General features: G+C 40.5%; 1 protein-coding gene across 21 annotated transcripts in view; it reads left to right on the forward strand.

The window, feature by feature from the left end:
* Positions 1-21,032, forward strand: part of thrb (thyroid hormone receptor beta) — a 519,521-nt gene extending 498,489 nt beyond the window's left edge. For 7 of the 21 annotated variants that reach the window (XM_084132038.1, XM_084132036.1, XM_084132019.1 and 4 more), the window contains 7 exons: positions 10,017-10,117; positions 10,296-10,443; positions 10,618-10,823; positions 12,232-12,318; positions 12,998-13,144; positions 14,688-14,946; positions 16,680-21,032. In XM_084132038.1, the coding sequence (XP_083988164.1) occupies positions 10,017-10,117; positions 10,296-10,443; positions 10,618-10,823; positions 12,232-12,318; positions 12,998-13,144; positions 14,688-14,946; positions 16,680-16,921 (1,190 nt within the window). In that variant the 3' untranslated portion in view covers positions 16,922-21,032. Of the gene's footprint in view, positions 1-6,156; positions 6,533-8,437; positions 8,938-10,016; positions 10,118-10,295; positions 10,444-10,617; positions 10,824-12,231; positions 12,319-12,997; positions 13,145-14,687; positions 14,947-16,679 lie in introns of those variants that run through there. The other 14 variants (XM_084132022.1, XM_084132025.1, XM_084132023.1 and 11 more) reach the window with 6 other exon arrangements.
* Positions 21,033-27,069: the final 6,037 nt, after the last annotated feature.

Raw genomic sequence — 27,069 nt, forward strand, 5'->3', positions numbered from 1 at the left:
GAAATTTAACACAGGGTTACTAGCAAAAGATGAGTTCTGTAATTATATTTCAAAGAAAATTGGTGTCTTCCTTGACAGTAATAAGACTGAGTCCACATCGCCCTCTTTGTTATGGGAAACATTGAAAGCAGTTATTAGGGGAGATATTATTTCATATAGCACACATCTGGCTAGGAAAAATAAACAAAAGCAGCAAGAGCTTATTGATGCAATTCTCAGCGTAGATAGAGAATATTCAAGCTCTCCCAACACAGAATTGTATGCTAAAAGGATCAAATTACAATCTGACTATGACCTTCTCTCTACAAATAAAGCAGAGTACCTTTTAAGACGGACCAAAGGGACATACTATGAATATGGTGATAAAGCCAGCCGTCTCCTTGCCCTCCAACTTAAACGTCAGTCAGCCTCAAATTTCATAACACAAATATATGACTCTTCTCATTCCCTAACTACCAACCCAGCTGAGATAAACTCCACCTTCGCTTCCTATTATTCTAACCTGTATCAATCTGAACCCCCTGCAAATAGGACTACAATGGATAACTTTCTGGATAACATCGATATACCTACCATAGATCCTCATATTAAAGAGGAGTTGGAAACGCCTATAAAGCTGGAAGAATTAATTTCTTGTCTTAAATTAATGCAAAATAACAAAGCTCCAGGGCCGGATGGATTTCCGGTTGACTTTTATAAAAAGTTCTCCCACCAACTTGCTCCTTTGTTATTAGACATGTTTAATGATTCACTGAAGCGGGGCTCTCTGCCTCCAACCTTAAATCAGGCTCTAATCACGCTCATTCCTAAAAAAGACAAGAACTTGAATGATTGTAGCAGCTGGAGGCCGATAAGTTTATTAAATTCAGACATAAATCTTTTAGCCAAAGTACTAGCATGCCGCTTGGACCCTTGTTTACCAGATATAATTTCTTTAGATCAAACAGGGTTTGTTAGAGGTCATCAACTATCATCTAATATTAGAAGACTTTTAAATATTGTACTATCTCCTAACACATCCCAAGATGCTGAAATGATTATATCTCTAGATGCGGAGAAAGCCTTCGACCGGGTCGAATGGGATTACTTGTTTTCTGTTTTGGGGAAATTCGGCTTTGGGTCCAAATTTATTTCTTGGATACAACTTTTATATTCTGCCCCTTCTGCTTGTGTGACAACTAACTTTCAAAGGTCTGAATATTTCCCTTTATCGAGAGGGACCCGCCAAAGTTGCCCAATGTCCCCCCTGCTCTTTGCCATAGCATTAGAGCCCCTTTCCATTGTTCTTAAATCTTCTGCATGTTTCACTGGTATTGTTAGAGCTGGACTGTAACATCGAGTGTCTCTTTATGCTGATGACCTGTTGCTATATGTTACGGACCGGACCCAGTTAGCTCTGTAGATAATATTCTGCAAATCTTGACAACTTTCGGATTATTCTCAGGATATAAAGTAAACATCAGTAAAAGCGAGTGTTTTCCGGTAAATACTGCAGCCAAACAGATCTCGTCAGATACGTTACCATTTCGATTAGCTTATAACAGCTTTCGCTATTTAGGTATTAATATTTCTCACTCCCTCTCCTGACTATATACAAATAATTTTACAAAGCTGGTTACTGAAATTAGGTCTGATTTGGCACGCTGGGACTCTCTCCCTCTCTCTTTGGTGGGCAGAATCAATTCTATTAAAATGAATATTCTTCCCAGATTTTTGTTTCTTTTCCAGTGTCTTCCAATTTTTTTATCTAAATCATTTATACAAATGTTAGACAAAATGATCTCAAAATTTATTTGGGCTGGTAAGAACCCAAGAGCGCGTCGAACAACACTCCAAAGAAGCAAATCATACGGGGGCCTTGCACTGCCTAACTTTTTATTTTACTACTGGGCCGCCAATCTTCAAAAAATCCATGCTTGGTGTAATTCTCCCAATTTAGACTGGTGTGTAATGGAAGATGCCTCTTGCCATCCCTCATCTTTGGCAGCTCTGCTTTGCGCCCCTCTAGCTTCCCGTTATCCTAGTTGTATTAAAAACCCAATTGTACTTTCCTCCTTGAAAATTTGGAAACAATTCAGGCAACACTTTAAACTTTCATCACCCGTCTCTTTAAGCCCTATTTGCAATAATCATTTCTTTCCCCCCTCCAACGCAGATGCAGCTTTTACTTTGTGGAGAGAGAGGGGTCTGGTTCGTTTTTCAGATTTATATTCAGACGGCCTTTTTTCCTCATTCAACAACCTCCGTACTAAATTTAATTTACCCCAGTCTCATATGTTTCGATACTTTCAAGTGCGGAATTATGCTCATACACATTTTACTCCTTTCCCTCACTCTCCAGCTGAATCTCTTATCACTGAGGTACTCTCCCTTCCACTGGCTCGTAGTAAGATCTCAGTATTCCTTGACCTCATAGCATCTTCGAATATGTCCTCCCTTGTGAAGCTCAGGGATAGTTGGGAAAGGGAGCTTGGCTTTGATTTGACTGATGAGTGGTGGAGAGAGGCAATGATCATGGTCAATTCTACATCTTCCTGTGCTCGTCTTAGTTTGATCCAATTTAAGGTTTTCCACAAAATTCACTTCACAAAAAACAGACTTAGTAGGCTATTTCCAGGCACAAATGATACCTGTGACAAATGTGGTTTATCTCCAGCAGACCATGTTCATATGTTTTTTTCTTGCCCCAAATTAGTCAATTTCTGGTCATGTTTTTTTAAATCATTAAATAATTCCCTCAATATCAGGTTAGAGCCTTGTCCACTGATATCCATCTTTGGGGTTCCTCGTACTTCAACTAGTCTCACTAAGAAAAACTCTGATGTTGTGGCTTTTGCCTCTCTCATAGCCCGTAGACGTATTCTATTACATTGGAAAAGCCCAAACGCTCCTCCCACTACTTCTTGGTTAAGGGATTTAATGTATTTCCTGTCTTTGGAAAAAATTAAATATTCCCTCAGGGGTTCAGCAACCAATTTTTATAAAAGATGGCAACCTCTCATAACATATGTAAACACCCTCACCTCTCTGGACTCCAACTGAATCAATGGGACACATCCAATTTGTTTATCTTATCAAGTCCTTAGTGAGCATGCTGGGCATCCTTTATTTAAGTAACTTTTTTATTGTTATTAGTATATATTTTTTATTTTTCTCTCTTATGCCTTCCTTTTGGATTTTATTTTATTTTGTCTTTTTTATTTATTTACTGATTTATCTTCACCTAACTAATTATTTTTTAATTGATTGTTCTTAGTTTATTTATTTATTATTATTATTCATATTATTTATCCATGTTTTTTTTTTTTTTTTTTTTTTTTTTTTCTCTCTCCCCTCTGTTCTTGGGAGATGTTCCTTTTTTTGTTCTTTTTTTTTTTTTTTTGTTCTCTGTTCTAATGTACCACATAAAAAAGAAAAAGGCTGGAAAACAGCTGTAGCATAATTAAGAACTGTATTGATGCTTGTGAATGCTGGTTTCCAATAAAAAAAAAAAAAATAAAAAAAAAATATATATATATATATATATATATAAAATACCGGGTGGGACAATTTTGCCATTTCTAATTATTGAGGGGGAGGGGGGACTTGTCCCCCTCAGTGTCTTTGGTGGTTACTGCCCTTTTTAAAATACAATTAAAATTCAGTAATATTTTTTATTCATATAATTACTAAAATAATGACATATTGTCTTCTGTAGAGCTGCTTTACAGCTGAAGTTGTTTTATAATTGATGGATTTTGTAACATTAACTGTTATTAAAGCTGTTTTGAAACTATCTGTATTGTATAAAGCTCTATATAAATTAATATGACTTGACTTGGAAATGCTTATAAACACATTTTGACTCTTATTGCAAGATGCCAGATACCTGTCACGTCTCATCAATCCAGCTCGGTTCTTGTTCACATATCTGCATCTGGTTAGCATTCTATTGATCCTGTGAGATAGAGATTACTTCTGACCCTCTAATTAACCTCTTAATCCTCCATGCCATATTCACAGCCCTGTTTGTTTTAAGGGTTAGGAATTAAAGCAGGGGTGACAACCATTTTGACAGTTAGTGTCATTTTAAAAAAAATTCTAAACCCTGTGTTTGTAAGTATCATCGCCTCATTGACAAAGTATTGTTTTGAGAGGAAGCTTAAAAATATGTGACACATAGCTGTAGTTGCAGGTACATATCATTTTGGAAAGACACAATCTGGTTTTAATCTGGTTGAAACTGGTCTAAATCGCACAATTAGTGGATCATAAACTATAGATTTGTTTGGTTGGAAAATCTGATTGCCTCTATAAAGCTCATTAGAGAAGATATTTAGGAGATGCTGGCCATGCAAAGCTTGTGGATACAATTGAGATGTAGAGAGCCGTGTCATATACTGCCACAGACTTCTTGAGGACTGATGGTTTGAGCATCTTGCTCTCTTAAGAGCAATCGTCTGGTGAGCATTGGTGTGTTATCCATTGTAATTCACGCCTGTCTGCTAAGTGCAGTTAACTGTAAAACACACATAATGATGTGCTCATTATGCTTATGATAAAGATAACGAATTATAATGATATAAGCATAATCAAGTGTTTTTGTAACCAATAATATAACTGAAAGCAGCTGACAATTAAAAAAAGTCTTACGCCCGTTTCACACATACTCCGTGCGCTGCTTACACATATGCTGCGTTTGCAGTGCGTAACTGATCCGCTGCTGTACCACACATACTCACTATTTTTATTTCAAATCCAGAAGTTATCAGCAACTTTTATTTAAAAAAAGTTTTGTCAGCATTGCGATTCTCTTTGTACACATACACTCTTTAATAGATGTATTCACGTTTAAACACAATTTAAACAACGTATTATTCAATTCATTACTTCTATATATATTTTAAGTTGCTTAAGCAAGTGGTAAAATATTTAACCATGTAGGCCTACTTATATTAAAATCGCATACATTTTATATTAAAACTTAAAATTGACAAAAACAGCAGACTCATACCCTTTCTTTTGCATAATTTAAATCTTTATATAATAAAGATGCGTTTGCAGCACAGCAAAAATAGACTCGGTGCGGAAACGATCGCTGCACTGCTGTATACGCACCGCAACTGGAACGGATCGACGGACTGCAACCGCGTGCAGTGTGAAAGCTCTAACCTGTTAACATGAGTACGGAAAAAAATACGCACTGCAAACGGAGTAGGCTATGTGTGAAACGGGCGTTACAATATACTTACGCTGGATAGGAATTGGAAGCCTGTAGCATAAAGACATGTTGCTAAGTGATACTATAATAAGCTCTAACAATAAATATCACACAAATATAGGGCAAAATAATATTTTTTTATTTATTTACATGGAACTTCAAATATTTTTGTTCACACCTGACAGTATTAATGAAATGATATGAATGAGATATTACTAAGTTTAGCTTGTCACATTGCCTTCTGGGTGATTTAGCGTAAATTAAGATAATTTATAAGGCAGCATCATTTTGCAACCTGATGTGTTTAGGAACATATTTAGGAAAATATGCTTTTTGTCCCTTAAAATGCTGTCTAGAAAGGCGGCTCACTAGGATTCAGAAAAGAGCTTATAGTTTTGGCAATATGTGGCAACACAAGTTACTTTCTTGTAGTTTTTTTTTTTAATATTTTTTTATTACCAGTCTTCTTTTTCCAGTAGGCTGAATGAAAATATTATACAGTCCTAACCTGACGCTGGTCTTCATTTGCTGCAGATTACGAAATTAAGATGATTAGTTAATTGATCAGTGCCCTTGATTTACTCTAAGCAGTGGCTAAATTATGTCTAAATCAGTACCATATTGATCAGTTATGTCTAGATCACTAATAGTATTGATCAAGGCCTCTTGCCAAGGCTAGCCAGTGACAGCTTGTAGGTACAGCGGGCTTGATTCTCTTGAAAATCACATTGAGTCATTATGAGTCCCTCGCTGTGGGTCTTTTGTCTTTGTGTTGTTGAGAGTCATTGGTGAGGTTGGGGAGTCTTCTAGGGATGAGACGGTATTGTTTTGGTCTTTCCCTCAGGTCACCCTGGCTGTGTGTTTAAGGTGGCCTCAGCGAAGCTCACTGCTCAGGTAACGCTGGGGACATCTGGCTCAGGAAGCCATGTCAACCCAGGCCCTATCCCCAGTGCTATGAGGGCCACCATCTGAAAACTGTACATGACCAGCCTTGAACCCCAGGACCTCAAGTGATTGATCCAGGAGGGAATAAATTGGTTGAAAACTCGCTAGTAGGTGCATAATCACGCAGAACTACCAAACTGAACACACACTTCCTACATAAGCCAACGATCCATGTGCTGAGACCGAGAGAGTGTGCCGGTAGGGTTATGGAGGTGTTTTCGAAAACATATCAAGTCAAGTTCTCATGTTCTTGATTACTGGGTATTTTTAGGATCTCCAGTGGTCTATGATGGATCAATCATCTTTGAGGTTTTTGAGGTTTTGAGGAGGCTACGGTTAAGATTGTGGGAGTACTTTACTTCTTTGAATCTAGGAGTGTTAATCTTGGTAAGTTCATCATTTTTTTTTCATTAACTTTTTTAGAATGAGTTTCCTGTTTCATGTTATGATAACCTGCAACTGCAGACCAAAGTAAATGTATGTGTGTGTTTCGAGGTATTGGTAGAGTCATGGATATTTTTAATTACTGGGCATAAAATCCTTTACAATTGGATAATGATTATATGCAATTAGGTGAAAATGCCCAAAGTGGCAAAGGGCTGTGAAAGGGCACTGGCTCTAATCTGGAATGCTAGATGTTTAATACAATTTACCTATCAAGATCTAAAGCAGTTTAACCATTTGCATCTGCCCTGTTAGTCTAAAAAACAAAATGTATTGATTAAGCATTTCATTAAAGCATTGGTGCTTTTCAAGATTTCTAACCTGAAAAAAAATATTTTTTAGATGTTTTCTTGTTTTCCACAATGTATTTTGTATAGATATCTTTTGTATATTATAAATCGCATACTGAAAATATATAAATATTTCTAAATAATGATATTCCGCAAACCCAATTTGGAGGTTCTGCTTTGTTTTCAAGCACTGCCAGATTGTTCAGATGTTTGCTAATGTATCTGAATGCTGAATGTTTTTCCGCTTAAAGTCTTTATGAAATCCTTGTAAAGATTAAGCTTATGTGAGACAGTCACCTCATCAAAAAGTTAAACTGGTATCAGGCTCTGTTGTAGAGGGGCTTTGCCTCAGGAGCCTTTGCTAAAAACAGCTGTTACCTGCTGGTCACTTTGGCTGTCTTAACTCTCAGCGTCATAACCCAGTTTCCACCTCAGAGTTAATTTGATATTGTGCACTGTTTTATTGTGTGTTCCCGAAGCTATTATAGAAACAGCAGTACTTATACTGATGCTACAGTATCTCGATTGAAGCTTGGGAGAGTGAAAAAAAATTGTAGACTTCTTTTTTATACTCTATCCTAATATAATTTGAATGTATTTCAAGTTAAATAGAAGTTACATTTGTATTGCAGTTAAAATTATAACAGAATATGTTAACCTCATTTTTCAAATTATAAAGCATGTATGTAAATGCACTTGAATGACAAGTGTACAGTGGTCCAGTCCAGTATATTTCATAACTCACCACATTTCAAAATAAATGATCTTCTATCTTCTGTGGTAATAAACAGAAAGCCACAGATGATGTCCATATATTTTAACTTGTATATAACTTAAAATTTTATTTTTAAGTTTAGTACTAACTAACTAACTAAAACTTTTATAAGTATAATATATGGTTCTTTTTTTAATTAAAATGTAAATTAAAATTATATTTGACATTTAGGAGATGTAATTATCAAATGCAATTACCTGATGCAATATTTCTTGAACAGTCAATTCTGTAATCAAAAGACCTCATCTGAAGCAATTTGTTTATTTTTTTCTGTAGGACACTATCAGACAGACTGATGGCAAAACAGGTCCACATTTTATTCATTATGTGGTTATTTCTATGAATTTATTCATAAGTAAATGCCGCCCATGGCTGAAGCCCTCACATGTGTCACGAGTCATTGCACAGCTTCATTTAGGATTAGGACAAATAACAATCAATATGACTGATCACAGCTTAAGATCAGTGCCTAAACTGCCTCATATTTGAAATCAATAAACTTTGACTTTTGGGATTGTGATTGTAATCTTACCATTTTAGTAACGCTTGGTCTGATGGCAAATTTAACATTATCTGATCTGTTTAACGGTTCGTCATACACATGTATGACAGTCTTCCTGTCTGAGGATGTGTCGCCCCGGCTGTTCAACCTCTTGGATTTGTCCGGTGTCAGATTAAGAGAGCGTGCTCAAAATCTTTCACCCAATTTGGCAGGGTGAGGGGCAAGTGGGGCGGGTGGATTCTCCATATATAAGAGCCGATGTCCTACAGACACTTTTCACGTAGTATGCTTCATGACTTCATGTCAGCTCTGATGTTTGTACGCACGTCAGTGCGACCGCCAATCGATTTTTTTAAAAGTGCATTAACTGTACCCTTTTTGTTGCATTGACTTAAGCTTTTTAAATAGTTTTTTTTGTGTGTGGTTGTGCCTTTGAAGATTTGCATAATGAATTTCTGCATGTCAGACATGTATGACATAGCCCACGGCGTGAATGGGGGATATGCAGTGCCGCCCGGAGGTGAGTACTGCATGTATGGTGGAGAAGGGCCTGGTTTCACTCACTGTGAGCCACAGCCTTTACACCACCATCCTCCCAGCATGGAGCAGGCCTGGCCGCCCAGCCAACCATATGGGTGCCCGTTCAATGGCAACCCTGTGTTCAAGAGTGAGTTATGCTCCATGGAGGTGCCTCTCAGTCACTACCACCAACCAGACTACTACTCTGACGGCAGGCCAGACTTCTCTCAGATGCAGTGGATGCAGGGGCCGCACAGGAAAGGTATCGCAAGCTCTAGAAGAAGCATAGAGGTGTGCTGTTTGGTACCAAAGTTTTGTCTTTTCTTTTTTTGATTTTTTTTAGGTGGTTGACTGTTTGCAAACATGTAAACAGTGTTCACGTGTAGTAGTCTAATATCTCAGTTCAAAAAGTTATGTGTTTAAACTCAGATGTGCTCGGTTGAGATCTGATTAAGAATATTTTGATTTATGACTAAAATAGTGTTGTTGGTGGTGGTGTTTTTTTTTTTTTTTTTTTGACTTTTGAGTTTTGAGGACTGATTCAAAATGCGTTAGTGTAATTTTTTATTTTTTTGTATTTTATATCAATATGTTTTCTATTATTTCCTCCATTTGTGCCAGTATTGGAAAAGCTGTCATTATGATGTTATAGTAGTAAACTGAACTTAAGTGCCTCTTTCTAAGACATATTCAGGGAGCTAGTTTGGCATTGTGTCATATATTGATCTTCAGGGTTGGATGGAGGTTTGGGGTATGTTGTATTGATTTGTAAGGACACAGACAGAGGAACAGAAGGTTTGAGCTCCTGTCCTGCCACTGACCTCATCAAAAGACTTATTGATCACATATTTATTCCTGAGCTGCAGCAAGCTGCCTGAACGTATGTGTGTCTTAAAACTTATTTGTGTTGTTGTTGGGTTTTTGTCTAAACATAAGAACATTCTGATAAAATAAGTATTTCCTTTAATACTTTTTCCTTCTATTTTTTCTCACATGGCTCACATTTTCTCTTATAATTTTTCTTTCTTGAGTTTTTCCACAAAACTTAACATATCTCAATTAATTATTTTTTATAAATTAATTATTTGATTAAAATATATATTTTTTTAAGATTTTTAAGATAACTTAATGAATGTGGTTAAATGGCAAGACAGAATGCACCACCTCTTAAAAGACTAAAAATGTGTGTTTTTTGTAAAATTGTTTTGTTCTGTATCTTGAGTTTTAGTGCTGTTTTATAACTTCACAAGCAGTTTTATCTATTTTTATGCTGAGATTTCCATGTTACATTTGCTTATTTTAATAAAATGTGTACATTACTGTACTTGTAACTGTTTATAGGGTACATACCAAGTTACCTGGACAAGGATGAGCTGTGTGTTGTGTGTGGGGACAAAGCAACTGGCTACCATTACCGTTGCATTACCTGTGAGGGCTGCAAAGTGAGTGTTTCAAATGTATTTGAGTTCAGCCATTCTGTTCTCTTAGAAAAGCACACAGTGCATTAATGACAAATTTTATTAATGTACAATACACATCACACTCTGTTTACACTACTTCATTATGATATTCATAAGAAGGGTCATGCTCGGCAATTAAAAATGAATTCTTGTTTTTAAGGGTTTTTTTCGACGCACAATTCAGAAGAACTTAAACCCAACATACGCTTGCAAATACGAGGGAAAGTGCGTCATTGACAAAGTCACCCGCAACCAGTGCCAAGAATGTCGCTTCAAGAAATGCATTGCTGTTGGCATGGCAACAGACTGTGAGTGTCCTAAAGTCAAAAACACTTGAATAGCCTTGTGCCCCTGTTAACTGATGATTCTGTAAGTACAAGCACTTTTGCTGTCTCAACATTGACAAAAAGTTGCTTTGTGTTTGATTGTTAAAAAGACAGACATTGTGCATAGCTCTTGCAAACATTTTGTTGTTCCTCCAGTGGTGTTGGATGACAGTAAGCGTCTAGCCAAGCGAAAGTTGATCGAGGAGAACCGTGAACGGCGGCGGCGCGAGGAGATGCAGAAGACGGTGTGGGACCGGCCGGAGCCAACGCAGGAGGAGTGGGAGCTGATCCGGGTTGTCACAGAGGCGCATATGGCCACAAACGCTCAAGGCAACCACTGGAAACAGAAGCGTAAATTCCTGGTGAGAGGTCTCTTCCCTGATGACTGCATCAGTGATGTACAGTGATGTATCTTGTGTTTTTTGTTTGTTTGTTTTGGGTGCGATTATATTTTTCTTTCTTTATTTTTTTTTTACCCTACCACAACCTTAGATTCCCCTTCCCAACCCTTCCTGCACAATTCCCAAGCCCTTCCTCACCGCTGTTCCCATTGTTAATATGTCCATGTTTTTGTATCTCCTTGTAGAGTGGGGAGTGTTAGATGGACGCTGGAGAATCTCTACCACAAAGGCAGCAGCACTAACTTTAATGGAACACCTTTGTCCTTCTTTCTCAAGCTCTGTTTCCTAAACCCAAAACTGTTTTCTCATGTTTGTTTCTTTTCTGATATTCTTCTCTGTCTTTTTCTAACCAAGTTTCTAATGGTTTCATAATTGTTCTTTTCTCTTGAATCTAACTGTCCTCTACCGATTGAAGCTCTGTTTGAGGACTCTTTTAACACTGCTGTGGGTTTCCATGGGAAGTTTACTTGCTTTCTTAAAATGTTTGATGCTTTCTATTTGGCAATTACATTTACCTCAAAGTACGTCATTCTACGTCACTTAAACTTCAGTATGAAAAAATATATTAGTGTTGGCAAGGTCAATTCATTTCTGTTTGTTTCATAACTCTGATTCAGAGATTTGTTAGCATTACTCAAAAAATGTTCTTTGAGGTAAAAAATACTTTGAAGTAACAAAAAGATATCTAAGTAATTATTACTGCTTATTATGTAGTATATTGATACATACAAATACATTTTTACTTTTAGTTCTTGCGCTAAACATTTTGAATTTATAGCAAAAATGGACCTCATTCATAAAACACAAGCAGAGTGAATTTCTATGTAAATTGTTCATAAAACATTCTTATGCAAAATGTTGCAATGGTTTTTCAGACGATTTTTACAAAAATGTATTCTGCTCATGAATTATGATTTAAGCCCATTGTCTGTTTGAACAGACTATTAAGTCACTTCAGATTCCATGCAAGTATCATAAAACGTCAAAGGTATATAAACAAAAAAATGTAAGATAAATCGCCCAGTCCTAGTTTTCATATATTGTGAGGTAGAACATAAAATTAACAGCAAAATTTGTATTAAAACTTTATTCAAGTTTTACTATGGCCAATTTGCAGTAAATGTACTTTGAATCCTAAATTTCTGTATGCAGTTATTCTGTATGTAATTTTATATGACGATTGTATTATATAATAATATACAATGATGATTTCAAAGCCTCAAAATCCATGGAAACCCCACGCAAACTCACTTTCTCACTGTCATTTTCTGTCTGCACTCTCACCTGTCCAGTTTAAACTTGTTCTTTTTAGTTGACTTGACTCGGGTTCTTCATTGAAACTTCACGATCCCTGTTGATTGCCCAACAGGTCGAGGAAGCAATGCTACTTAATGAAATAACATGTAATTTATTCTGTACTTCTGACCAGAGTGCAGTGGGGGTGAAGGAAGCAAAGGTAAGAACCAGCAGAGCAAACACATTTATTTATGTTTTTGTCCAAAAGAACGCTCTCTCAAATTCTCAGCTGCTTCCATTTCTGTCACGTTTTTTTGTTTGTTTGTTTTTTTGCGGATAAATTGACATGCTGAATACTTGAGGCATTTGTTTGGAGTGTTTATATAGCTCTCTGCTCACTGTGTCAGAATGAAGGTGTACACAGAAGAGGAAAGCTGAATAATTGCCTAATATCAAAAGTAAACATCAGGCTGTTTTGGCGCTGTACTCAGCTCCTAATCTTCTTTTACCCTCAGTCTGGCTTTTTTTTTTTTTTTTTTTTGCTCTGTCTTTCACATCACAATTTTCTGGTCAGAAGGTCACAAATCGTAAAAAAAAATAATAATAAAAAAATCCAAATATCAGTGGATAACCCTAGTCAATGAGCTCCCCAGCAGAAGGAGCTATCAAAGACGCTTCTCTGCTCTGATAGTTTAAGTTTCTCATCTTTCCTCTTTTCCCTCTTAATAACTGGGCTCCACTCTTGTTTCGGTGACATGTCTTGCTGTAACTCTGGCCTTCTTTGTGCTTTAGAGGGGAATGAGGATTTGCTGTGTCATACCTTTGTCTCTGTGAATGTCCATTTCCTATAAGTACCCGTGTTACTGAGCACACTACCTCTCCCCTTCCTCTCGTTTCAGCCGGAGGACATCGGTTCGGCACCCATCGTCAACGCACCAGAAGGGAGCAAAGTGGACATAGAAGCCTTCAGTCAGTTTACAAAAATTATCACCCCCGCAATTACTCGTGTCGTAGATTTTGCCAAAAAGCTGCCCATGTTCTGCGAGGTAAGAAACCTGTTGTACATTGCATCAAACAACACATTCTCACTCCTAACCTGTAACATATGGATGCTTGGCCAGGACCCCTTCGCGTCACTTTTTAACACACAGGGTACCTCTTTAGCGTAATTTATAATTTCCTAGATATTTTGGAGCACCTAATCCCTCCCCTACCTTAAACCTAACCACTTCTAAAAAATATAAAACACGTAACAGGCAAATAAAAGTGCAGTCATAGGTATTTATTTCAGAAAACAGTATAAAATTATAACAGACAACTTGTCGTATTTCAAGTCCTCTGAGGCCATATGAAATATTTATGTGAAGAACAGAGTGGAACCTGAAGGTTTTAATTTCTTAAAATGTTCCCACTCTATGAACTTAAATATGTCATATGTCATTCAAAATATACACCCAAATGTTAGCATGATGCAGTCGGTCACGAAGCATACGAGAGCCAATGCCATTTCACAATCAAAACCTACGTAACGCTTATTCTAGCGTCAATTTTTAAATGTGTTCAGAGGATTTAAGCTTTACGGTGGATGGAGACACGAGACAGTGATCGCTTTTGGGTCTGTTCCTCAAACCAATTGTTTGACCTTAGAACACTTGGAATATTTGTACTTTTTAAATAAATTGTGACTGTAGTTGTATCTGGCTGTTATAGCCTGTGTTTTATATGATGTTTTATTAACAAAGTTCGGGAGGAGCAGGTTCAGATAATTAACCAAATTATGCACAGCTGGAGATTAATCAGTAATCAACTCAATGACAGAGTATAAATTCACAGCAGACCTATCTCTGTTCATTGAAAGTTTGTCAGCATCCCTCCTCCACCCCATCTCCTCACTTCCAGTTCCATCTACACTTACCAACTGGGGGGAGTACTCTGGGTTCGGGCCTAACTCCGAGCTCGGAGCCCTCCCCCCGGACAGCACGCCAAATACGCATAAACTTATTGTACTAATTATATGTAGATGTGAACTCGTGAAATTATATAATATACAAATGGCTAGGTTTAAGGATTGTTTTAAAAAATGTATAAATAGTGTAATGTAAATAAAATTTCTATATAAATTACATATATGTCATAATGGCAATATTATACACAAATACATAATTTTATTGTGACGATAAAATTCCCATGCCAATAGTATCTGTGTATGTTGCCAAATATTTTTTTATTGAAAGCAATAGAGTACCCTGCCTGTTGAAAAATGCTAAACGGGTACCCTCCCTGTTCATTAAAAAAGAGATGCCATGGCCTCCTGGCCAAGTGTCCATATGTGATGAGTTGGGAGTGAGAACTTTTTGGATTAAACGCAGGAAATTACAGTATCAAAACCTAGCTTACATCCAACCAAATGGTTGGTCGATGTAAATTTTTATAGGCCTTCTGTACAAAAATCAAAGCAGAAAATGCATCAAAATGAGGTAAATAATTTAATGATGAGATCAAATGAATCAATTTTAAAGCTTGACAGTGACCCGTGTTTGGATACACAATAATACATATTATGACTGTGATTATTGTGTAATTGTTCAGCTGCCATGTGAGGACCAGATCATTTTGCTGAAGGGTTGCTGTATGGAGATCATGTCTCTGCGAGCGGCGGTGCGCTATGATCCCGAGAGCGAGACTCTAACGCTGAATGGGGAGATGGCTGTCACACGGGGCCAGCTCAAGAACGGGGGTCTGGGTGTGGTCTCAGATGCCATTTTTGATCTGGGTGTCTCGCTGTCCTCCTTCAGCCTCGATGATTCTGAGGTGGCGTTGCTCCAAGCCGTGATTTTGCTTTCCTCCGGTTAGTGCCATCTTCATTTCTCAAATTTAATCAAATTAATTCATTCTTGTTCTTATCCAACACATTGTGGTCAAATGTGTACACAAAAAAAAAAAAAATACTAAAATATTGCAAATATTGCACAAAATCTCCTCTTTGTGCAACAACTCTTTTTTATGAACATAAAAACAAGGAATGCAAAAAGTGCTGCGCGGAGTGTAAATTCAGGTGCTCTTCGGGTGTAGGGATGGTTCAGCTCATAAAAAAACAAACACAGTCCAAGGCACTAGAGTAAATTGTTTTAGAAAAATATAAAAAGCCTTTATTCTTTCATGGCTTAGGTATTTTAAAAACTGGTGACAAGCAACTGCACACTCGAGTGCTTTGGACTGTTTTTGTCTTTTTTATGAACATTTGAATAAATTAGTTTCTTGTTACAGTGAATAATCCTAAGAATCTTACATGGTTTAGAATTCCAATTGATGCAGGCATATGTCAGTTTTGGTCAGTAAACGAAATATTGACTATTGGCAAATTGTGTTTTAAAAAACTTATACATGGCACATTCATAATCAAAACAAAAACAAATTCCAATAAATATCAGAATATCCTTGTGCATGCAAACGCAGTTAGGAAGGGGGAGGAAGAGGGAGGAGGGAGGAGGGAGGAGGGGGGGGGGGGGGGCATACATGTCAGTGCTGTAATAATGAAGGATGTACTATGACTTAAATGATAATTTTTAACAATGAAAAAAAAGCTTATAAACTACTAGTTCTTGTGAACCTCATAAAGAAGAGTCTTTGTTTTCCTTCATGATTGATTAATGTTACAGTAGTTGTGAAAATTGACTCGTGACTTCCACCAGGAGTATATTTAAAAGCTATAAGGCCAGCTGCAGCGAGTCTTCCTGAGTGCCGATTACCCAGGATTACACAGGCCACTGAGGAGAAACTTAATAACGCTATTAAAATGGGATTACACTTCAACTGAGAATGTCACATTTAATAGGTAAAGTCTTCAATGCCCTCGTCCACTCCTATATGGATTTGTTATCGATTCCGGCAGATTTAAACAGATTGTCCAGTGTTGCAGCTGGCCTAACCAATCAGTGGCTTAAAGCAATTTTTGATAATTAACTGGGCTTTAACTAGTGTCCTAAAGGTCTTTCTGATTTGGTTTTAGTGAGAGAACAAAGGAGATGATTTTCTTTTTTTCTTTATATTTTTTCTGCTTTAACACATAAAATGTTTCCAGCACTGTAACCCATCAGATGTTATTGGTCATGCAGAAAAACAATAACAGCTAGACTGCAATAGTCCCTTCTAATTCGGCATGGAATTTTCTTTTTTGTTTAAAGTGTGTAATTTCTAGCACACTGATGGCACCTATGTACCTGTTATACCTTGTAAATTTAGCGCTGCATAGTTCTTATTTAAATTGTGTTGGCATGTTTGTGGCATTGTCATCATTTACTTACCCTCATGTCACACTAAACCTGTATGACTTTCTTATGTGCAACATAAAGTTATTTTGAGAGATGTCTTAAGTGTTTTTTTTTTTTTTTTTTTTTAAATACGCTATGAACAGACACACTTCAACAGGCTGGTGTTTACACCCACTTTTCTTCAGGATGTTAAATTACTTAAACTAGAATAGAAATAAGTTTTATAAAATCACGTTTAACCTTTAAGGCTTTCTTTTTATTTAAAGTGAATTTGCCCATCATCATCTCTTCTCCTCTGTTTCATCGGCAGATCGTCCAGGTTTAACAAGCGTAGAACGGATAGAGCGTTGTCAGGAGGAGTTCCTCTTGGCCTTTGAACATTACATCAACTACCGTAAGCACAAGGTGGCTCACTTCTGGCCCAAGCTGCTGATGAAGGTGACAGACCTGCGCATGATTGGTGCCTGCCATGCCAGCCGTTTCCTGCACATGAAGGTGGAATGTCCCACAGAGCTCTTTCCGCCCCTCTTCCTGGAAGTGTTCGAAGACTGATGGCCAACCAATCAGGCCAAGCTGCTCCCACCAACACCAACCTCCACAAATCCGACCTCCCCTCTAACTCTGTGTCCCTGTTCCTGGTCATATGAACACTGTTCCTTTTCCTGGTCACTACTGAGCATCATTTCATTCCATAGTTTTAGGAGTAGCTCTCTGGCCTAATTTGAATGGAACCATTCCTTTTACAAAGCGGGTACATGTGAATAGCGTTACAGTTTGTTTTCTTTCACTTTGTTTAAAAAAAAAAAAAAAAAAAATCTGTTACTCAATTTTTTTTTCCAATGATAAATTGTTTTATTTCTGATCATAGTCTTTGATGCCATTTAAGTGGGTTTCATGTCACGGGTTTCATGTCACGTCAAGAAAAAAAAGACAAATAGCGCCACACTGCAAAGGGTCATAGCAATACCTTTTTTCCTTTCACTTCACTTATCTGTTGGTTGAAAGGTCTTTTCATGCTCTCATTAAGACATAGGTTGGTCATAGTTCTGTTCCAAAACTCAATGAGCTGCCTACCTAGGCAACATTTCCCTACATTGAGACTGTACAAAAGCTAAATCATGACTGAGGTCTCTTTTAATATTTCAATTGTTTGTCCTAGAAAAGATCACTAAATGGTGAGCGAATAAAGACATTTGGTAACTTAAATTTTCCTGCTGCTCTTGAGAGGAAGACCACAGTAACATTACATATTTGCTGCCTCAATAACAATTTTATTCAAAGTCAGTCAATTTCAATACGAACTCTCATCAAATTCTATCAAGACCTAATGATCTGCTCCTATCCACATTCATTTTATAGCTCTGTACTCTTACATTATCAATAATTTGTGTCTAAACATTTTTTTACGAGAAAGTTGTAGAAACCACTGAGAATTCCAAAGAGCACCCTCGGAGCAATAAAATGGTAATGTGGTCAGGAGACAATGTTACTGCCTTCTAAGATCAAATTATAAGGCAGCATTGCATGTAGTGTTTCTGATTAAAGGAAATCCCAGAATGCACTGTGACAAGCTCAGTGGGGGACAAGTTGATGAGAGAAATCTTTCAGAGAGAAAAATTCATTCAATACCAAAAACTATATAGATAAAACACGTCAAGCTAATTAGCAATATAATTTTCATCCAATATGTGTGTGCATTATGTATCCAAGTATTGCATAGCTTAGCAACATTGGATCAATTGTGAGTTTCCCCTTCGTTCATGTGCGGAGCACCAATTTGGAGTGTCCTACATAGCCAGATGTTTTGTGTGTCACTTATCAGGTTTCATTTCATTTGTGATGCTTCCTTTGAAAGAAGCATATGTAGGCAATAGACAACAAAGCAGCTTACTAGAGCTGCGTTTCCACCAAAATTATCTGGAACAATTTGTCCCAGGAACTTTTTTTCCCCCAGACCTGTTGCTGTCTGCGTTTCCATCGCGGTCTAAAGTACTGTGAAGATTAGGCAAATCAGTCCGGTGACGTAGGACTGTGCACGACTTTCCAGTTCTTGCTGGATTTAGTCCTCCACATATAAGCTTAATAAAGCCTGAACCTCGTCGTCGGTCCATTGGTCGTATTTGTTAAACTCCATTGTTGATTAGTTAAAATGGTGGTTGAAACAATCAGACAATCAGCATGTTCAGCGCCCAAGTTCCACCCCGAAAGTTCCTGAACTTTGAAAAACTACTACCTAGAAAGCAGGGACTTTCTGAAAGGGAAATTTTTACCCGGAACTTCATTTAGACCCTGGTCCCTGTGGTCGAAACACGCAGAGTACCACCCCTGAAGAAAGTTCCTGCGGTGGAAACACGTTTTTTCACGGTTTTGGAATTCTAACTGTTCTCTGAAAAAAAAGTGGCAAAGGTAAACAAAAAATTTCTTAATCGCAAGTGGCATCGGTTTTAATGGTGGTTACAAAATCCTGTATTTTTCAGTACACCTAAAAGCTAAAAGCTAACTGGGCAATCAGACCTTCATGATACCTCAGAGTTCACAGAAAGAGTAAATTCCAGTTATACGTTGTATATTAAATTTTTAAATATTAAATTTTTAATTTTTTTTTTTTTTTTTTGATGATCTCAAATGTTGATCTCTATAAACTTTAGTGAGGAAAAAGATTTTTTACTGTTAAGTCAGCAGAAACACACATTTAAGGCCATGAGAGACTCTCTCGCCAGCAGCCACTAACATTAGTTCATAATGCCTCTATTAAGGTGCCAAAAACTTCCCTGTAAATCATACTCTGTTTGGACTTGTGTTGAGCTGCTTAGAGGAACTCGAGGTTATATTTGTACCCAGCCATTGTTAGATCCATTAAACCGCTGGGATGGAACTCTGTTCAGTTGAATTTTTATTTTCTTCTATAGCAGTCACATGATAAACCAAGGCAATGCTTCTGCTTGAACTAGTTGGTGCTATGAGTTTGCCGATTTATACCTCCAGGACTGCTGTCAGTTATACTCTGAATTGTCTGGGTGATTGACACACGTAAATACACACAACGCTGAGGTCAGTGGTCAACCCTTCAATGTTCAGGGATGCTTTTGGATGTGTCTGTGATGTTGTTTCAGCTGTTTCTGTCCTGGTTTTCTTGTTTTACTGTAGTGTTTTTAATCTTTCTAGAGACATCCCTGTGTGCTGCAAATGTTTTTTTAATCTCACATACCTCTACTGATTATCAGGAACCGCCAGAATTGTTTTAGTTTTTTTGCTGTTGAAAAATGGACATGAATTCAGAATTGCACCTTAAAATGCACCACATGTTCAATCAGTGCTCCAGTATAATTGCTCTAATGGTTTTACATGTTTTGGATTACACATACAAACGTACACGCCAACATAGATATTAAACAGACTCAAAGTCATTGCACAGACAATCAATGTGTCCGCAGAGAGTGTTATATAAAGATGTAGAGGGAAGTAAAGGCCACTGCCAGGGTCCAAAATGAACTTATACACCACACTTGCCAGTGACGTGTCAGCTGACTCTTCACTCAGCTCCACACCAACTTGGTTGCATTTGCTTAAGCAGACAAGCTTGACAGAACGTCCCATAGGAACATGCCCAAACTAAAAACAATAATTCATTTACAGCTTTTCCTAAATCTATTTTTGTTGCACAAAAGTCACACAATTTGTCATTCTTTAGTAGATTTTAATAGTTTATATGTATTTTAATCACTCACACATGAAATTCAGAATTTATTTCTTACAATTTCTTGCCGGCACTTTGTGAGTGTTAATTTTGGACCCTGGCTACAGATCAGCACACGCATACACAGACAACCTGGGAGTGCGCAAGTAAATAAATAAATAAATAAATAAATAAAACACAAAGCACTACAAAAATAAAGATATTTATGGAGTAAAGGAAAGGCTGTATTTTTTCAGACTGCAGATATTTTTTACATGTTATATGCACAATATGAACATTTTACAGTTTTAAACACAAGAAAACAAAAGACTTTCTCAAAAATCTTTCACCATTCTCAAACAGGAACCCCAAGTCCTGTTTTTTAACAATCCTGGTTCACTGGTCATGTCTCCTAATTGTGCGTTTTATCATTCTAAATTCATTGGTTAACCGTGTTAATGACAACTAATAAATACTAATAATCATAACAAATCCAGCACAACAATCACAAATTCTCGGTGGGTGTCGGAATGAAATCTAAAGCCCGTCAAAGAAACTGACCAGATCTCACCACGCTAAACTGAAAGAAATAGACCCCGAGTAACAATCGCAGTACATGTACTTCTGTTTCTGTGTCTCGGGTAACATTTACCTGATCACGTCCACAGTATGCTGGTTGCATTAATAACTGAACTTTGAAAGTGAATCCATAATACAACATTACAAGCAAATGTATTTCACTTTCTCTTCAATGTCTTTTTATTTTAATTTTATTTTTTACCAAAATCAATGTATTGCACAGGCCTACTGTGTGACAGTGAAGCCTTGAATTAAATTCAAGTTTGAATCATGATGATTTTGACATCCTGGAAGAGACATTTCACTAGAAAAATAATCCTGGATTTGGCAAAAGACGATGATGACAGTGATGATATTTGCACCTAAGGTGAATAGGAGAATAAAGATGGTTTTGAGAAACCCCTGAAATATTTATTGTGCTGTGTGTGGTACATGACAAATGTGAGATTCTGTATGCAGTTTTTATCTTTTCTTTTTCTTTTTTGGCCTTGAATGAATTAAATGTATGTATATTAAGCAATATTTATTGAATTGAATAATGACTGTTATATTTCACATTAAGATATTTACATATTTTACTCTCGCATGTTTTAACTTGACATTCATTGAACGTCCCCGATGAAAAACATTTCAGCAAAGTATAATTGGCCACAGCTATAGTCATCTGTCCTTGTGAAAAGACATCTGACCACAGTTTCTGATCACAATGTAACGATGGTGACACCAAGGTATGAAATTTGAACCACAGTTAACTTGTATGCATATTTTAGTTACTATGTTCGGGCGTCAGACAGATATAACTTCAAATTTTATTATTTTCCCTGACAAACTCTAAAAATCACAAATTACATACAATAAACCAAAAAAAAAAAAATAATTCTCAATTTCCAAAAATTTGTTTAATGACTATGTGAAAGTTTAGAGATCAAAGATCAGTTTTGTATAGTTATATAAGCATCAATCACATGAGCCCAAACATCAAATAATAAAGAAACTTTGCACACAAAAGGTACACTCTAAAAAATTCTGGATTGTTTTTGAACCCAGAATGCTGGGTTGAGTCTGTTGGGTAATTTTGTTGGGTTATTTTATCACATTTTAAACACCTTTGGGTAGTTTTAATTTTCCAGTTGTTGGGTTAAACCTGCTGGGTCGCAACGCTGGGTTGTTTCTACCCAGCTGGGTTGTTTCACGAGCTTCGTGCCTTGGAGATGTTTAAATTCGCTCCCAAACCGTCATTTTGAGAGGACAAAGGGGCAAAGCAGCTGGGTGCAACTGTTTTAAGGTAAGTTTATATAATGTTTTTATTTATTAATAATTATTTTATATTAGCATAATTATAAGATTTTTTTCGCGGCAAAAATTCTTAAACTTATACAGACTAAAACTGGTGATGCAACTTGTACGAAAAACAATTATTACCTCAGAATCAGATGCTATTGACTCGCATAGTCATTTTAAGGTATGTGAGATGACAGATTAATACAGTCCATGATTATGTACCACATGGAACGTCTCAGTTACGTATGTAAACCCTCGTTCCCTGAAGGAGGGAATGGAGAAGTAGTCAACGTACCGACTGATTGGGATCAAGCTTATCATGCTGTCATCTTCAAGTATTGAAAAACGAGCCATGATTTGCATCTCGCGCTCCGCCCCGCAGCGCAGGTATAAACGCACTCACGACTTGTTTTTCACTGAGGAGCTGAGCGGAGCCCGGGGTCAGCGGTGATCCAGCAATAGTGGCAACGGGACTACCTCTCCGTTCCCTCCTTTAGGGAACGAGGGTTACATACATAACCGAGACGTTCCCTTTCATTTAGGCCACCTGCCACCTTCCAGTGCCTAGACAAAAGCCTCCTGTTCCCCCCGCATTATTGAGGCGGAGATAGGACAGGGCTTATGCTAGTGAAGTCACTGCTGTTCCGCAAGACCCACTCAGTCAAACTTGGACAACACTGGGAAAGCGTGCCCTTTTGGAGGAAAGGAAGACGCTGCGGAAGCCACATCCTGCCCGTAGGGAGGTATACATGTGGAGGTTACACATAGACTTTCTCGTTCTTTCTCGTAGCGTTACCGGGCAGTATATGGAATGTCACTGAGGGTTCGCCGCAGGAAGCCGTACCGTGGAAGAATACACGGAATACAATAGGATCGCCGTAGGGATCACAACATATGGACCCAGCCTAGCACAGATTCCACCAGTGCATACGAGTGTTAGGCCTGACATCGGATGCTCCGCCACGTCCGTTGCCGAAGGGTGTGGAGGAACTCAACAGGGTTCTGCAAAAGAGGAACTCTACTGAAGCAAGAATGGCGCACGTATCCAGTCCATAGGAGGGGAATGGCGTAGTAAGCCAACACTTTGAACAGGGCAACAGTGTAACTGGCTTCTATGCGAAGGGAGCACTTGGGAAGCAACCGGCTCGACACGTAGGCTATAGAACCTAGCTAATATATTTGGTGTTGCCCAGCCCGCAGCTCTACAAACATCTGTCAGCGAGGCACACTGTGCCAACGCCCAGGAAGCAGCAACCCAGGGGGCATGATGCATCTTGGGAATGACACGCCAAGATGATGGCATCCACTATCCAGTGGGCCAACCTCTGCTTGGAGACAGCCTTTCCCTTCTGCTGGTCTCTGTAACAGACCAAGAGCTGGTCTGAGGTCCAGAGGTTTTGCATTCTGTCCACAAAGAAGAGAAAACAGACAGAGAAAAGCCAGGGCTGGGTCTGCCTCCTCTGGGGGCAGCACTTGCAGGTCCCGAAGGTCACCATCTAGTCCCGAAAGGGAGTGGTAGGAACCTTGGGCACATATCCAGGCCGAGGTCTCAGAATAACGTGAGAGTTAGCCAGCCCAAATTCCAGGCACGATTCGTCGACCGAGAGGGTGTCCTCCCTCAGAGGAATGGGCCAGGGAGGGGCTGTTGAGAAGAGCATTAGTTTGGGGAACTAGGTCCAGTTGGGCCAATAAGGGGCAACTAGCAAGACCTGCTCCTCTTCCTCCCTGACTTTGCACAGTGTCTGTGCAAGAAGGCTCACTGGGGGAAATGCATACTTGCGGAGGCCCCGGGGCCAGCTGTGTGCCAGCGCCTCCATGCCGAGGGTCTCCTCGGTCAGGGAGTAAAACAACAGGCAATGGGACGAGTCCGGAGAGGCAAACAGATCTATCTGTGCGGCCCCGAAGTGGTCCCAGACCAGCTAGACCGCCTGGGGATTGAGTCTCCACTCTCCCTGGGCCACAGGCTGTCGCGAGGGCTTGTCGGTGGCACGATTGAGCAGGCCGGGAATATAAGTGGCATGAAGCGACCTCAGAAGCTTCTGACTCCATAGGAGGAGGTGGCGGGTGAGTTGCGGCATGCGAGGGAAGCGTAGCACAGCGGTCGCAGTGTTGTCTGTACGGACTAGTTCATGCTTGCCGAGCAGCAAAGCAAAGCAAAGTGTACTGGTAGCAACTTGAGGCAGTTGATGTGCCAATGCAGTTGGGGGCCCGTTCAGATCCCACGTTACTGCATGCCCGTTATACGTGGCCCCCCAGCCGGTATTGGTGGACACTTGTTCTAGGGGCACTCTGGCCCGGAGAAATGAAGGTCTGATCACGGGCTGAGGGTTTGGTGGCTGTGCTCAAGCGGTCTCATATGGAGCAAGCCGAGCGGCGTTACTGCGGCTATGGCTGCCATTTGCCCCAGGAGCCTCTGAAAAAGTTTCAGTGGACCACTGTTCTGCTCTTTCCAGTATTCAAGCAGTTCAGCACCGACCAACCAGAGGCACCACAGACATACCCGAGGTGGGGCAGCGAGGTGGAGGACAGGGACCCGGCTGTTGGCGGTGGCCTGAAGCGGGGTCTGAGTGTGCGGTGCAACACTTACCTGTCTCCACGGGTCGGCAGGGGGATGCGTGAGAAGGCGTTTGACCGGGTCCTCGAACCGCAACCAGCTGCCGGCTGGCGATACAAGAGGGGGCTGAGGGGTGCAAGGCTTTACAGGGTCGCACACCGCCAGTCAGACCCTCTTGGAACCCAGGAACAGAGGAATTTGCTCTTTCTTTGACAATTCGGATAACCGGTACCAAAACCGTAACCATCTGAAGAGCTTGTTCCCCCATCCCTGGGTGGCCTGTCTCAGGGACGCTTGGTCTTACGCTTGCCACCTGGCTTGGCATCACCTGAGACGGGCTGGGACGGCCTGCCTGTGGCCAGCTCCATGCTGAGGCCTGGTTGGAGGCTACTGTGGTGGCCTAGCGGGAGCGGAGGCAGCGGCAGGAAGACTGGCGGAGGGGTGGAGGCAGCAGCGGGTCACCGGGGAAGGATGTGCCAGATGGTCTTCGTCTGCACCTGGGTGGCAGAGAGCTGTTGGGCGCAGTTCTCCACCGCGTCGCCGAACAGCCCAACCTGGGAAATGGTCGAGTCCAGGAACCGAACCTTGTCCGTATCCCTCATATCGGCCAGGTTGAGCCAGAGATGGCGCTCCTGGACCACTAAGGTGGACATCGCCAGACCGATCGCGCAAGCCACAACACTCGTGCCCCGGAGGGCGAGGGCGGAGCTCACCTAAGAGCGCACGGTCTGGGCTACCCTCATGCGTGTCCATGAGTGCCTTGGCCTGGTGGACCTGTAGCAACGCTATGGCATGCAGGGAGGAAGCGACTTGCCCACAGGCTTTGTAAGCCTTGCCCGTGAGAACGGACGAGAACTCACAGGCCTTAGAGGGGAGACAAGGATCCCCCTTCCAAGAGGTAGCGGTCACCGGACACAGATGCATTGCGACAGACCTCTCCGTCAAGAGTAGTGAGGGGGGAGGAGCTACTCAGGCAGTTTCTGGCAGAGAAAGTTGCCGTCTACGACCTGGTAAGCTCTTCATGCACTTCGTGAAAGAAAAGCAATCATCCAACCGAGACGGTTCGGGACACGGTGGAGGATTCCTCGGCGGCCCGTTTCAGCATAGCTGACATTTCTGGATCTGGCTCGGTCAAGGTTACTCTCCCCGAAGGGGGTAACACAGCCAAGTCATCATCTCCAGAGCTCAGCTCACCCTCCGATGTTGCAATCGACATCCTGTCCTCTGGAGGGGCCCCAAATGAAATGGCGGTCCATTACAGAGGTACCAGCATGATGAACGGGGAGCTCCACTGGCTGCGGTGTGGTAGAGGAGTGAGGGGCCCACAGGGATTAGTAACCGCGTGGGCCCCTCATCGACGTGAAGACCGATCGGCTCCGAAGCAAAAGACAAGTGGTGCGTGCATCCGCTTCCGTAGAAATTAAAGTACCAGTGGAACTTCACATGAGTAGGGGTCTAGGTTCCGAGCTGAGCACCAGCTGGTGAACACTGACCACTTGAGGGCATAGAGGTGTCTCGTGGATGGAGCTCTAGCCTCGACGATAGTGCTTAGGACTCTTTCCGGGAGGTCCCCGGGTACCCGTTGAGGGGCCATATATGGAGGGCCCACAAGTCTGGGCGGGGATGCCATATCGTCCTGTTCGCCTGAGTAAGGAGGTCCTTCCTCAGTGGTATAGGCCAAGGAGCTGTCTCTAGCAGCTGCATCAACTCGGGGAACCATGTCTGGGTCCGCCAGAGAGGGGCTATTAGGAGGATTGCACACTTGTTCTCCCTGATCCGTTCGATGACCTGAGGGAGCATCGAGACCGGAGGAAATGCATAAAGAGGGCGACTGGGCCATTCGTGGCCAGACGGTTCAAATTAAGTGAACCGTCTGAGGGTGGAGAAACCATTCCCCAGGGGAGACATTGTCTCGAGATAGCATGTCTGCTTCCTGGTTCAGTATGCCCGGTACATGCGCTGCTCTTAGCGAGCGCAGGTTGGCATGTGCCCATAACAGAAGCTGCTTGGCCATGGTGTACAGGTTGCTTGACCTGAGACCACCCTGGTGATTTATATATGACACTACTGCCACGTTCTCTGTCCGGACCAGGACGTGGTGTCCCGCCAGGCTCTGCTTTTTAGGGCTAGAAAGACTGCTCTCATTTCGAGGCAGCTGATGTGTAGGCGTTTCTTCGAGCTCGACCAGAGGCCGGAGATTGGCCTGCCCTCGCACAGAGCCCCCAACCTAGGTTGGAGGCATCCGTCATGACCACCTTCCTTCTCGAGACTAGACCCATGCTTACACCTGACTGGTACCAGTTGGTGTCTTTCCAAGGGGCCAGGGCTTGGTTCACCCTGATACGCAGGTGGCCGGTACTTGGGGCTTCAGCCAGAGCTGGAGGGTACGCATACACAGTAGGCCTAACTGGAGTACTGATGATGTGGAGGCCATAAGGCCCAGTGCCCTTTGAAACGTTCTGAGTGGCACGTAAGAGCCCGCTTTGAACGAAGCCGCTAGCTGTTGAATGGAGAGAGCGTGGCTTGGCGTGAGCCAAGCTCTCATCTGAACAGATTTGATAACTGTTCCCAGGAAGGTTATACTTTGGCTGGGGGACAGTACACTCTTGG

Source organism: Abramis brama, assembly GCF_963993115.1.
Source record: "Abramis brama genome assembly, chromosome: 12".
Lineage (NCBI taxonomy): Eukaryota > Metazoa > Chordata > Actinopteri > Cypriniformes > Leuciscidae > Abramis > Abramis brama.